The sequence below is a fragment of the Mytilus galloprovincialis genome, chromosome 8, assembly GCF_965363235.1.
Source record: "Mytilus galloprovincialis chromosome 8, xbMytGall1.hap1.1, whole genome shotgun sequence".
Classification (NCBI taxonomy): domain Eukaryota; kingdom Metazoa; phylum Mollusca; class Bivalvia; order Mytilida; family Mytilidae; genus Mytilus; species Mytilus galloprovincialis.
Window position 1 is genome coordinate 90,333,090 of NC_134845.1, and position 12,082 is coordinate 90,345,171.

At 34.0% G+C, this 12,082-nt stretch overlaps 1 protein-coding gene across 5 annotated transcripts in view; it reads left to right on the forward strand.

Moving 5' to 3' along the window:
- The window catches only part of LOC143042819 (beta-alanine-activating enzyme-like), a 49,328-nt gene that overhangs the window by 12,208 nt on the left and 25,038 nt on the right, over positions 1-12,082 (forward strand). For 2 of the 5 annotated variants that reach the window (XM_076215284.1, XM_076215285.1), the window contains one exon: positions 11,117-11,269. In XM_076215284.1, coding sequence (XP_076071399.1) covers positions 11,117-11,269 — 153 coding nt within the window. Of the gene's footprint in view, positions 1-1,233; positions 5,128-7,967; positions 8,605-11,116; positions 11,270-12,082 lie in introns of those variants that run through there. The other 3 variants (XM_076215286.1, XM_076215287.1, XM_076215288.1) reach the window with 3 other exon arrangements.

Sequence of the window (12,082 nt, forward strand, 5' to 3'; positions counted from 1 at the left end):
GTAATTCCCCTTGGAAATAATAATACATGTATTAATAGTTGAATCAGACGTAACATCAGAATACAATGATTTTGTCCAGATATGGTGAAAGTCTGTGGACTTTATTGGTTTTTCATAGTACCAAATTTCATGGATTGAGTCAAACTCAATATAATGGATATGTATACCCCCGCTTTGAAAAAAAGGGGGGTATACTGTTTTACCTCTGTCTGTCCTTCCGTCAGCCCGTCAGTCCATCAGTCCGTCTGTCCCATGAATATTTTTCGTCACATTTTTCTCAGGAAATGCAATACAAGGATTTCTGAAATTTGGTTTAAGGGTTAATATAAGTCAGCTATACCGTGTGATGCGTTTTCAAATTCATTACTCGACAACTTCCTGTTTACCGAACACTTGCATATTTTTACACAATTAATATTATCCACTTGCGGCGGGGGTATCATCAGTGAGCAGTAGCTCGCAGTTTCACTTGTTGATTTTAAAATTCTTTTGACAAAGTCAGCATACCTTCCCATAGAAAATTTGTAATTCATTGACCATTTCTATTTGTGTTTCATATGTACTCATGAAATCTTCCAATGAAAAGTTAACAATCCAAAGAAGTACTATAAAAGGCAAGTTCAACATGTTTGTCCATTACAATATAATTTAATTTTGGATGTAACACATCTTCTGATTGGCTGACGTTATTTTGTTATGAGCCCATAGACATAATTTAGTCATGTGACCGTGACGTCATAAACGTTTTTTCATGGTTTTCTACGGTTTAAAATGGAATTTAGAATTAAATTATAAGAAATGACTGTAATATTTTTTCTGTCTATTCGAAATAACATAAAAAATGTGATGCACACTGTTAAATAACTCGCTACAGGCGTTATTCAGTGTGCACCAACTTTTTAATGTTATTTCTTCGTAGACAGAAAAAATATTACAGTCATTCCTTAAGTATATATCTAAGATTAATTTCATGTTAACATGTTTTCATCCTTATATGCATGAAATAATTGACATTAAACACCAATTTCATTATCATAATTACATGTATTATAGCCCAGTTGAAATTGATATTAGTTTTTTTTGGGGGGAGGAAGAGGCAGAGGGTTGTTTAAATTGAAAATGATGGAAAATTAATGATGACTGTAACTTATTTTCCATGTGATTATTTTCATTAAAAAATTGACCGATAAAACAGCACTAAATTTAATCAGTCAAATTTCTTGATATTCACAGAAGGATCATGGAAAATCACCAACCATTAAGACTGTGTCTAGTTTAAAAATGCCGAGAAAAAGAGGGAAAAGAATCAGACCAGGTCAAAGACAGCGCAGAGAGGCTGCGAAGGCAGCTGAAGCTGCTACAAATTCAAAGCCTCAAACGAAAGAAAACAAAAGCACACTGGTAGATACCTCTAAAAAAGCAGACCCAAAGTTTGGGAGTTTTAAAAAGAAAAGATTTCAGGAGAGCTCTGCAGGACGCCGTGCTCGAAGATTGAGACAGGCTGCTCGTGCAGTAGCTGCAGCAGCTAATAGACCAAATTTTAGTTCAGGTTTTCCTTCCATGCAACAGAATTTTGCTCATCGGCCATTTGGACCAAATGACCCTTTTCAAATGAATCCGAGGGACATGATGATGGGACCAATGAATCCTGATAACAACACTCAAAATAGAGGAGTTTTTAGAGAAGGGTTTGATTTTGGACAACGACAGAATGATTTCGGGTATGAACCTTATAACGCTAGATTTGAAAATACTGAAATGAGAAGAGAGCACCCTAACTTCTATCATGATGAAGAGGAATTAATGAGAAGACGTCGTGATGTCATGTTTAATGAAGAAAGGGAAAGGATGAGAGGAGGGTTTGATGAACAGGAAGATTTCATGAGGAGACCTTTTGATATTGATGAAGTTGAACGCAGGCAAATGATGAGAGAACATGCTAACTTTTCTATGGGAAGACCTAATGACATGCATCATAGACATATGGAAGTGATGGATCAAGGTCCAAACTTTGAACCGGACCATAGAGATTTTTACATGGGCCCATCAGCAGAAAAAGGGAACAGACAGGGTTTCGGAGTTGGTCCTGTTCTTATGGAAGACAATGAAGTCATTCCAAGTAGAGCTCTGGCTAACTTCAGAAACGATCCAAATGATTTTAGAAAGGACTTTTCATCGATGGAAGATGACCGATTATTTAATGCCTTTGGATTTGATAGGCATGATAGGAGTTTTGGTCAAGAGAGGAGAAGGATGACCAATGAAGATGATTTTGAACGAGATAAATTTGTAAAGGACACTTTTAGAGGAAGAAATATGATGGAAGATTTTCCTTCTCGAGAGTTTGATCGGATGGATGAGGAAAAAAGAAATAAATTTGTGAAGGATACTCTCAGAGGAAGGAATGTAACAGAAGATCATCCTTCTCAGGAGTTTGATTTGAGGGATGATTCGAAACGTGACAGATTTGTGAAGGACACTTTGAGAGGAAAGAATGTAATGGAAGACTTTCCTTCTCGAGAATTCAATTGGAGGGACGAGGAAGAACGTAATCGCAGAATAGACTATCCAGAAAGGGAGGAATTTGATGTGGGAAAAGGTAGACCCTTTCAACGCAAGCTTGAAAAGTGTCCCATTCCAGGGTGCTTTATTGAGTGCAATGATCTGTACTATCATGCATCTCAAAAACATATACCGGGCATATTTAAAACGGTGGAAGATTCCGATAAAATCAGTCAAGCAAATGTAACCCCAACTCGTGTTGCAGCCCTTCGTGCTTTGAAAATGGCCATTCTTGGACCTCAAAGTTCATTCAATGCCTTAATGGATCTTGTCAATGGTATAGGTATTGATGTCTCAAAAAATGAAGAGTTGTCCTCCTGTCATTGGGCCATGGTGGAAATTTGCCAAGATCAAGATTGGAAGGTACCCGACCGATTCAGTTTAAATCCAATCAATTCTCCTGGTGGTCTGATCCACTGGAGACCTATACTGATTTTGATCAGCTTATTAGACGAAAAGAGACGTACGAGCATACTTTCTGCATTTCCTCCAGCAGGAAAGTCGTCTATGGATCGTCCCTCTTCAGATCTTTTTAAAAATTCATCTAACAAACCAAAAGAACTTCTGCAGTCTGAAATGTTTTCGAAAAATAGCTCCCAATCACAGTCAAAGAATAGTAATCGCCATTTAAGAAATTTGCAAGCAAGAAGGACTAATCTCTCAGAAAATTCAAAAAATTCCCAAGACACTTTGCAGAACACTAATAACCAAAGATTGAATCCTTCAGATACAAATTTTAAGAGGAAAAGAAACAGAGTTCGCAATAGAAATAGGCAGAGAAGTGGGAAATTTTATCAACCATCTTCAAATGTAAACAATAGTAGTCATGACGATGGAGCTGATTCATTTGGCTCTTATTCTCAAGGTAACCTTGACACTAACTATCAAATGGGACTTAGAGATTCAGAAACAATGTCTATAAACAGTATTCCTCAGGCTAGAGAAAGAAAAATAAGGTCATTATTTGACAGTGAAGTCCAATATTCCAGATCAGGAAACACTTCACAAAACAGGAACTTTGAGATTACAAATAACATAGGACCAGACCATACTTCAATGTCTCAAAATTTTAATCAGATAAGGTATCAGAGAGGTACCTTTAATGAAGACTTTCAAACTGAAAACATCAGAAGACAACAAGGTCTTGGATTTACTGAAAATATATCAGTAGGATCAATGGGTGTGTCCTCAATGTCCTCTCTGACTAGACAAATGGATCGGTCATTTGAGGGGTCATTAGGTCACAACACTGGCAATGCTGGGTTCAATTCTTTGGATGGGATGACGTGGGGTCAAGGATTAGATTATCATGATCAGTTCCAAGGAAACATTCCAAATCAACAGATGTGGTCAGGGAATGGCAATAGTCGCCAATTTCCTGGTTATTAGAAAAATGTTAACGTTAACATTGAATTGTACATAATGTATATATAATGAAAATTGTTTTGATGGAATCTTATGTAGATAGTTTAAGATATCATATATTTGGAAATTTTCATGTCCAATGTTTGTGGATATTCTACTACACAAACATTGCACTACCTATTTGAAATGCAATAAAGGCATGGTTGATTATTAAGAACAAGGGGAAGATTTTACTGCCCCTTCTGATGCTCATACCATGAACATAACCTGATGTGAAAAAATCCTGATAAATGATATCCGATTGGAAGAAAGAAACTCATATTTAAAGGTGGTACAAAACAATACATTATACAGGGAGATAACTCGGTAAAAATCAGTTGAGGTTAATATCCATGTTCTATTGTAAAGGAAATATTAAGATTTTCAATGATGAAATTAGTATTTTTTAAACTACTATATATCCAAGTTTTTTTTTCTAATAAAATGCTAATGCTGTTCAAGTTTTTTGAAGTTTAATATTTTTGTCAAAGGGTCAAAATAAATTTTATATTAGTGAAAATTTTATGAAATTTAAAGAAGCCAAATTATTTTAAGTCAAAGTGTTTAGTACCCCCTTAACTGATTTTTAATACATGAATGTTAGTTGTTTTAAAAGTAGTGTGTTCGAAAAGTTCATTTGTTAACAATCAAGTTATAGAGTAAAAGTTCTTGTTTAAAGCTGAGATTACTGTTATCAGATCAAATTTATTTAATGTCTTCAATATGATGAATTTTAATAACACTACAGGGAGATAACTCTGTAAAAATCAACTGAACTTTTTATTCACATTCTATTTTTAATGGAATGTTAAGCTTTTCAATGATCAAAATTAGTGTTTTTGAAACTTTTATTTATCCGAGGATTTTTTTCCAATATAGTGTGCGGTTCAAGTTTAAAAAAAAAACATTATTGGCAAAGAGTCAAAGTAATTTTTTAGTTAAAATTTTATGAAGCCAAATTAATTTAGATCCAGCTGTTTGGTACCACCTAATCTGTTTTTAAAACATGTAAATTAGTTGTTTTAAAAGTAATTTGTTAAAGAAGTGCATTTGTTAACTATCAAGTTATTAAGTAAAAGTAGTTCGTGTTTGACATTGAGGTTACTTTTATCAATTTTAGTCAACATGATGAATTTTAATTAATTTATTGTAATTAATGTTATTTTTAGCTCACCTGGCCTAAAAGGCCATGTGAGCTTTTCTCATCACTTGGCGTCCGTCGTCGTCGACGTCGTCGTCGTCGTCTGTCGTCGTTAACAATTTTTCAAACATCTTCTCCTCTGAAACTACTGAATGGATTTGAATGAAACTTAACATGATTGTTCCTTAGTATATCCTGCACAAAATGTGCGCTTCAATTTTTGATCCGTCAAAAAACATGGCCGCCGTTACTTAAAATAGAACATAGGGGTCAAATGCAGTTTTTAACCGGATTTTTGTGACAAAAATGTCGGTTATTGATTTGGGGATGTACGGCGGGCGGGCGGGCGGTCGGGCGGGCGGGCGGGCGGGCGGGAATCAAATGTTGTCCGTGCATTAACTCATAAACCGTTCAACCAAAGCTTTTAAAATTTTAATATGTTGTTACTGACAACTAAATGAAGGTCAAGTTCAATAATGGCGATTTTGACTTTTACCGTTCAGGAGTTATGGTTCTTGAAAGATTGTAAAATGGAGTTTACAGTCGTGTCCATGCATTTACGCATGAACTGTTCTACCTAAGCTTCCCAAATTTTAATATGTTGTTACTGATGACAAAATGGAGGTCAAATTCAATAATGGCGATTTTGACTTTTACTGTTCAGGAGTTATGGTTCTTGAAAGATTGAAAAATGGAGTTTCCAGTCGTGTCCGTGCATTTACGCATGAACTGTTCTACCTAAGCTTCCCAAATTTTAATATGTTGTTACTGATGACAAAATGGAGGTCAAGTTCAATAATGACGATTTTGACTTTTACCGTTCAGGAGTTATGGTTCTTGAAAGATTGAAAAATGGTGTTTCCAGTCGTGTCCATGCATTTTCTCATGAACCATTCAACCAAAGCTTTTGAAATTTTTATATGTTGTTACTGATGGCAAATTAAAAGTCAAGTTCAATTATGACGATTTTGACTTTTACTGTTCAGGAGTTATGGTTCTTGAAAGATTGTGAAATGGCGTTTCCATTCATGTTGTTGCATTTACTCATGAACCATTCAATCTAAGCTTTTCAAATTTTAAGATGTTGATACTGATGACAAAATGGAGGTCAAATTTGATATTGACGATTTTCACTTTCACCATTCATCAGTAATGGTTCTTGTGATATTGCCAGGACACAAATAAATATTAATAAATCCGGTTTGCTGTCGTTTTGACAGCCTCTTGTTGGCTTATATCTCAAAAACGAAAGCATTTAGAGCAAATCTAACATGGGGTAAAAATGTTCATTAGGTCAAGATCTATCAGCCCTGAAATTTTCAGATGAATCAAACAAACCATTGTTGGGTTGCTGCCACTTAATTGGTAATTTTAAGGAAATTTTGCAGTTTTTGGTCATTATCTTGAATATTATTATAGATAAAGATAAACTGTAAACAGCAAAAAAGATCAACAAAGTAAGATCTACAAATAAGTTAATATGACCAAAATTGTCAATTGACCCCTTAAGGGGTTATTGTCCTTTAATGACAATTTTTCACAATTTGTTCATCATATTTGCTAACTTTAAAAAATCTTCTCCTCTGAAACTACTGAATGGATTTGGTTAAAACTTAGCATGATTGTTCCTTAGATTATCCTGCACAAAGTGTGTGCTTTGATTTTTGATCCGTCAAAAAACATGGCCGCCGTTACTTAAAATAGAACATAGGGGTCAAGTGCAGTTTTTGGCTTATATCTCAAAAACGAAAGCATTTAGAGCAAATCTGACATGGAGTAAAAATGTTCATTAGGTCAAGATCTATCAGCCCTGAAATTTTCAGATGAATCAAACATCCAATTGTTGGGTTGCTGCCACTTAATTGGTAATTTTAAGGAAATTTTGCAGTTTTTGGTCATTATCTTGAATATTATTATAGATAAAGATAAACTGTAAACAGCAAAAAAGATCAGCAAAGTAAGATCTACAAATAAGTTAATTTGACCAAAATTGTCAATTGACCCCTTAAGGGGTTATTGTCCTTTAATGACAATTTTTCACAATTTGTTCATCATATTTGCTAACTTTAAAAAATCTTCTCCTCTGAAACTACTGAATGGATTTGGTTAAAACTTAGCATGGTTGTTCCTTAGATTATCCTGCACAAAGTGTGTGCTTTGATTTTTGATCCGTCAAAAAACATGGCCGCCGTTACTTAAAATAGAACATAGGGGTCAAATGCAGTTTTTGGCTTATATCTCAAAAACGAAAGCATTAAGAGCAAATCTGACATGGAGTAAAAATGTTCATTAGGTCAATATCTATCAGCCCTGAAATTTTCAGATGAATCAAACATCCAATTGTTGGGTTGCTGCCACTTAATTGGTAATTTTAAGGAAATTTTGCAGTTTTTGGTCATTATCTTGAATATTATTATAGATAAAGATAAACTGTAAACAGCAAATATGATCAGCAAAGTAAGATCTACAAATAAGTCAATTTGACCAAAATTGTCAATTGACCTCTTTAGGAGTTATTGCCCTTTAAAGACTTTTTTCACAATTTGTTCACCATGTTGACTTTCTTTAAAAAATCTCTTATGAAACTGCTGTATCAATTTCAGCCAAACTTATGCTAAATGAGTTTCAGAGTTTCAGAGTATCTAGTATAAATTTTATATTTCATTTCCTTGTATGTCAAGAAACATAGCTCCTATGGCTAAAATAGAACATAGGAGAAAATGATTTTTTTTTGCTTTTGAAGAAAATAGGACGATTCAAAGAACATTTAAATAAATTGAAAAGCCAAAATAATCATTGATGAGAGATTAAACCAAAAAAATTCAGGTGAGCGATTCAGGCTCTTGAGAGCCTCTTGTTTTAGAACATGTCCTATTTTTTAATCGTAAAGCTTTCCTTAATATATTTTTTCACTTCCAATCTTTGTGTCATGAACTAAAACAATTATCATGATTGACAATAAACAGTGTGATGTGTGTATCGTCAAACTTCGGTCATAAATCATGTAAACTGTGAAAGTTGTAAGCATCATTCATCTTGACAGTTGCAATATTTGTGTATAGCGTGGAGTATTTACGCCTTCGTTAAAAACAGGACACTTTGATTTGATAATTTCACACACTAAGTTTCATAGCTGAACCCGTTCTCAACACCATATGAATAGTTTAACCCTACTGATGTGATAAATTTAACCTATTTCATACGAGGACTTGGAAATGATGATGAATTCAACAAGAGGAATTCAGAAAGGAATCATTTTAATAACAAACTTGAGAAGGATTGACTGCTTTACACAAATGAAATAGAAAGGTTGACCTTGTTTCACAAAGGATATATGTCAAGGTTAGCCTGATTCACTCAAGGAATTGGAAAGACGGGAAAATATCAAAGATTCAACCGACTTCTTAAGAGCATATGGAACACATGCTTTCATTGACGGATCCAGTTTAAAAGATAACTGAAGGCAATATTTTAAAGGATTCAATAACTGGTACTAGGTATATATGGATAACTTCTTAGGGATCTGTCTTGAAAGACCACTTTTTTGTAAGAGGACTGTTTATTAGCAAATGTTGGGGTAGAAATAAGCATGCTTCGATTCTATATGCCAAAAGCTTGCATATTTATGCTTTTGAAGGAATTTAATAAGCAGCAATTGCGTCTTAAGGCCCAGACCGTGTTGGGCCTAAAAAAAAATGCAAAATAGTTTTCATGTTTTCGTTTTTATAGAACATACCACAGTTTAAGGCAGGCTAAAATGATTTTGTTGTCAACTGCTGAATAAAGTATCTTATTTTTACTCCTGACATGATTAAACAGGTCACATGGGACATTTGCACAAAGGAACGTAAACATTAGCCAGAACTTGATTCTTCTGAAATGACCAATGGACAAATGGGTTTCTTCTGAATCAGTATGGCAGATGTTGTATGCCGTTATGTCATTGATAAGACACTCCCATATTACAATGAAGGTGGTCTTTCAAGATGGCTCACATTATAAAATGTTTGTCAATAATGTAAATAAACTCATCATAGATACCAGGACTAAATTTGAACAATCGCTTAATTGTTTTGTGGCACTCTAGATAATCTCAATGATCTTGAGAATGTATTTCCATATCACAATTTTAAATCTTAATCGGAAATCGAATAATGGGTGGGTGAACCATCTGTCACATTAAAGATAATTTGTAAGCACACGTAAAAGTTAGACACATATAAAACTCATTACTGTGCTGGCATTCTCTGGCAAAATGATGGCAACACTAGTACTGCAAATTCATAAGTTTTTCTTGGGTACCAAATTTCGTGGATTAAAGAAAACTTGTACGCTTGTGGATATTTAAAATTTATGGTTTAGCCATATTCGGATTACAAGTTTATAGAAAATGTGTACTTCCTTGAACATTTGAAATTGGATTTTAACAGTGCCCTCAAATTTCACAAATTTGGTATCCAAAGAATTGTAATGGATCCACTGAAACACTAGTAGGATTCTGTTCATTACGGTTGAGCTTCAGGGAATCTTAGCACTGTGTGTAAGCTGATACCTTGCAAATTTGGTGTGTCTTAAAAAAAACATTTAACACTTTCACTATAACTGTAACGACACATGACTATTTTACCACAAGATTACGCCAATGAGTAAAAAGTGGCAATATGATATATCGGGTCAAACTTGTTCTTCATTGGGAAATCAAGTGCACAATGTCACTTCAATTTGGGAGGAAGCATACATTTACTTGAATCAGTATTATGACTTGATACAATTGGTTGATGTATGGCCATGTTTGGGACTGAAGGCATGTTAGCTTTACCATGGGTCTGTCTTCTTTGACTGGACTTATGGAGTGAGCGTTTGAGGGTTCATTAGGTCACAACACAGGCATTGAATCAGTATTATGGTTTGATATAAATGGTTGATTCATGGTCGTACTTGAGACTAATGGCATGATAGCTATACGAAGGGTCTGTCATCGCTGACTAAACAAATGGATTGATAATTGGTTGGTACATGGCTGTGCTCGCTATTCGGTGTGAGCAACAGCTCTGTTTTGAAGACTGTACTTTTTGATTTATAATTGTTAACTTTTTAAACATTGTGACTTGGATGTCAGAGTTGTCGCATTGGCACTTATACCACATCTTCTTATTTATATCACTTCACTCAACAACTGAATAATGCAGAAGTTCATTGATATGAAATAGCTAGAGGTTGCAGTAACTTCAAATGTCTATTCACAAAAGAGTGTAAAAGCCGCTGTGATAGCCTCAGCTAGTTTTATAAGTTTCCCTATTTATAGTAAGGCCATAATTTAGCTAAGATGGTCTCTTATAAGTGCTAGGCAAAACAAAAAAAAACCTTGTCAAAGGAGGTTTAATGCCGGTTCTCTCTTTGCAACTATAAAAACAAACAAAAATGTTGTTGTGATGAAACCAGAGATAGCTTGGACAATGAGATACAAGAACATGTCTCTTTTGAATAATCGGCAGAAACAGTATACTTCATTGGCAATTTTCATAAGCTGTTAGATTTTTTCTTTAACCGTCGGGTTGGGGTGGGGAGGAAACATGTTAACCTGACAGCTGCAATCAGTTATGAGTATAGCTCATTGAAATACCGGTCCTCAGTGGTCAAGTGATCTAGGAAGGTCAGATCACTTAAGCAGTTTGTTCAATATGAGTTTTTTCTTTGAATCAGTCTTCAGTCATAATCAACTCATTACCTAAAAATAAACATGTTAGTTGAAAATTGCTTGTCAATTTTTTTTGGTATTCCATTTAAATGTAAATGCGTCATAAAAATAACAGCACACGTGAAATTTTAAATTACAGTAAAAAGTGTTAGCATTGTTTACAAAAAAATTACTGGTATGTATGTCACACTCTGGATATTTATTTGTACCTTGATGCATGATGGTTAGACATGTGTTATTACTTTAGAACACTTAAGTAGAGTTTTGAAATGTATTGCTTAAATATCAAAAATGTGAAATTTATGTTTCAGCCAATCATGATTGAGTCATTGAAAAAGGAGTTAACTTTATTTGACCTTGTCTCAGATTGTGACCAATGGCAAGACAGAATAGCTGTGGTTTATGATGATAGACAGATGACAGTAACCATGACATATAACCAAGTTATGATAATAGCTGGGAAGGTAGGTTTCAATAATTTAAAGGACTATGAAACGAGTGACTGATGAAAAATAATGTTTATCCAATTCTTGAACCAATGCATGTATAAATCATAAACTTAGTCTTCTGTGTACGATTTTATCATTTTTTACGCAAATATATCGTAAAATCGTCAATTTTTTTCTCTCTGTCTGTTAGGATTTAACAAATATGGCAGCTTATTAAATGCTGTGTTTTGACTGAAGTTTTTAGATTTTCACCTTTTAGTAAACAATCAACAAAAAAGCCTGGATATAGAGCATGTGTTTAACTTATATTTACAAACAGATAACAGTTTATTTCAGTGACAGATCCATGCATATTGTGATAACCAGATTTTTGAGAAAGTTCACACTAAGTTCACTTTGCATATGGAAAATATGTCGACGACTTGCTTCCTGTAAGCAAGCAATTAAAAAAGTAAACTTCTTCTAATGGTCAACAATTAAAGAATTTTCTTTAGAAAAAAATACATGTACATAAGTTTAATAATGAAAACTATCCATTTGGTTATTAAAAACATATGCATCATTTTTTTTTAATTTGAGGTTTAATATGACTTTAAATGCCAAAAATGGTAGTGTAGACATATTTTCATCAAAGATGTGAAAACTGTGTCTTTGTTTTGTAAATCATGCAGACACTTAAAGTAGGTTGTTATTAGTTATAGGGACATACATGTACAGTTCCCATCTTTGAAAATAACAACGTCTGTCTGGTTAAGCGCATAATTGAAAACTTGGAATTTTTGTATTTTTTGCAGAGGATCAAAGTGAATATTTTGTCAAATTTTATGA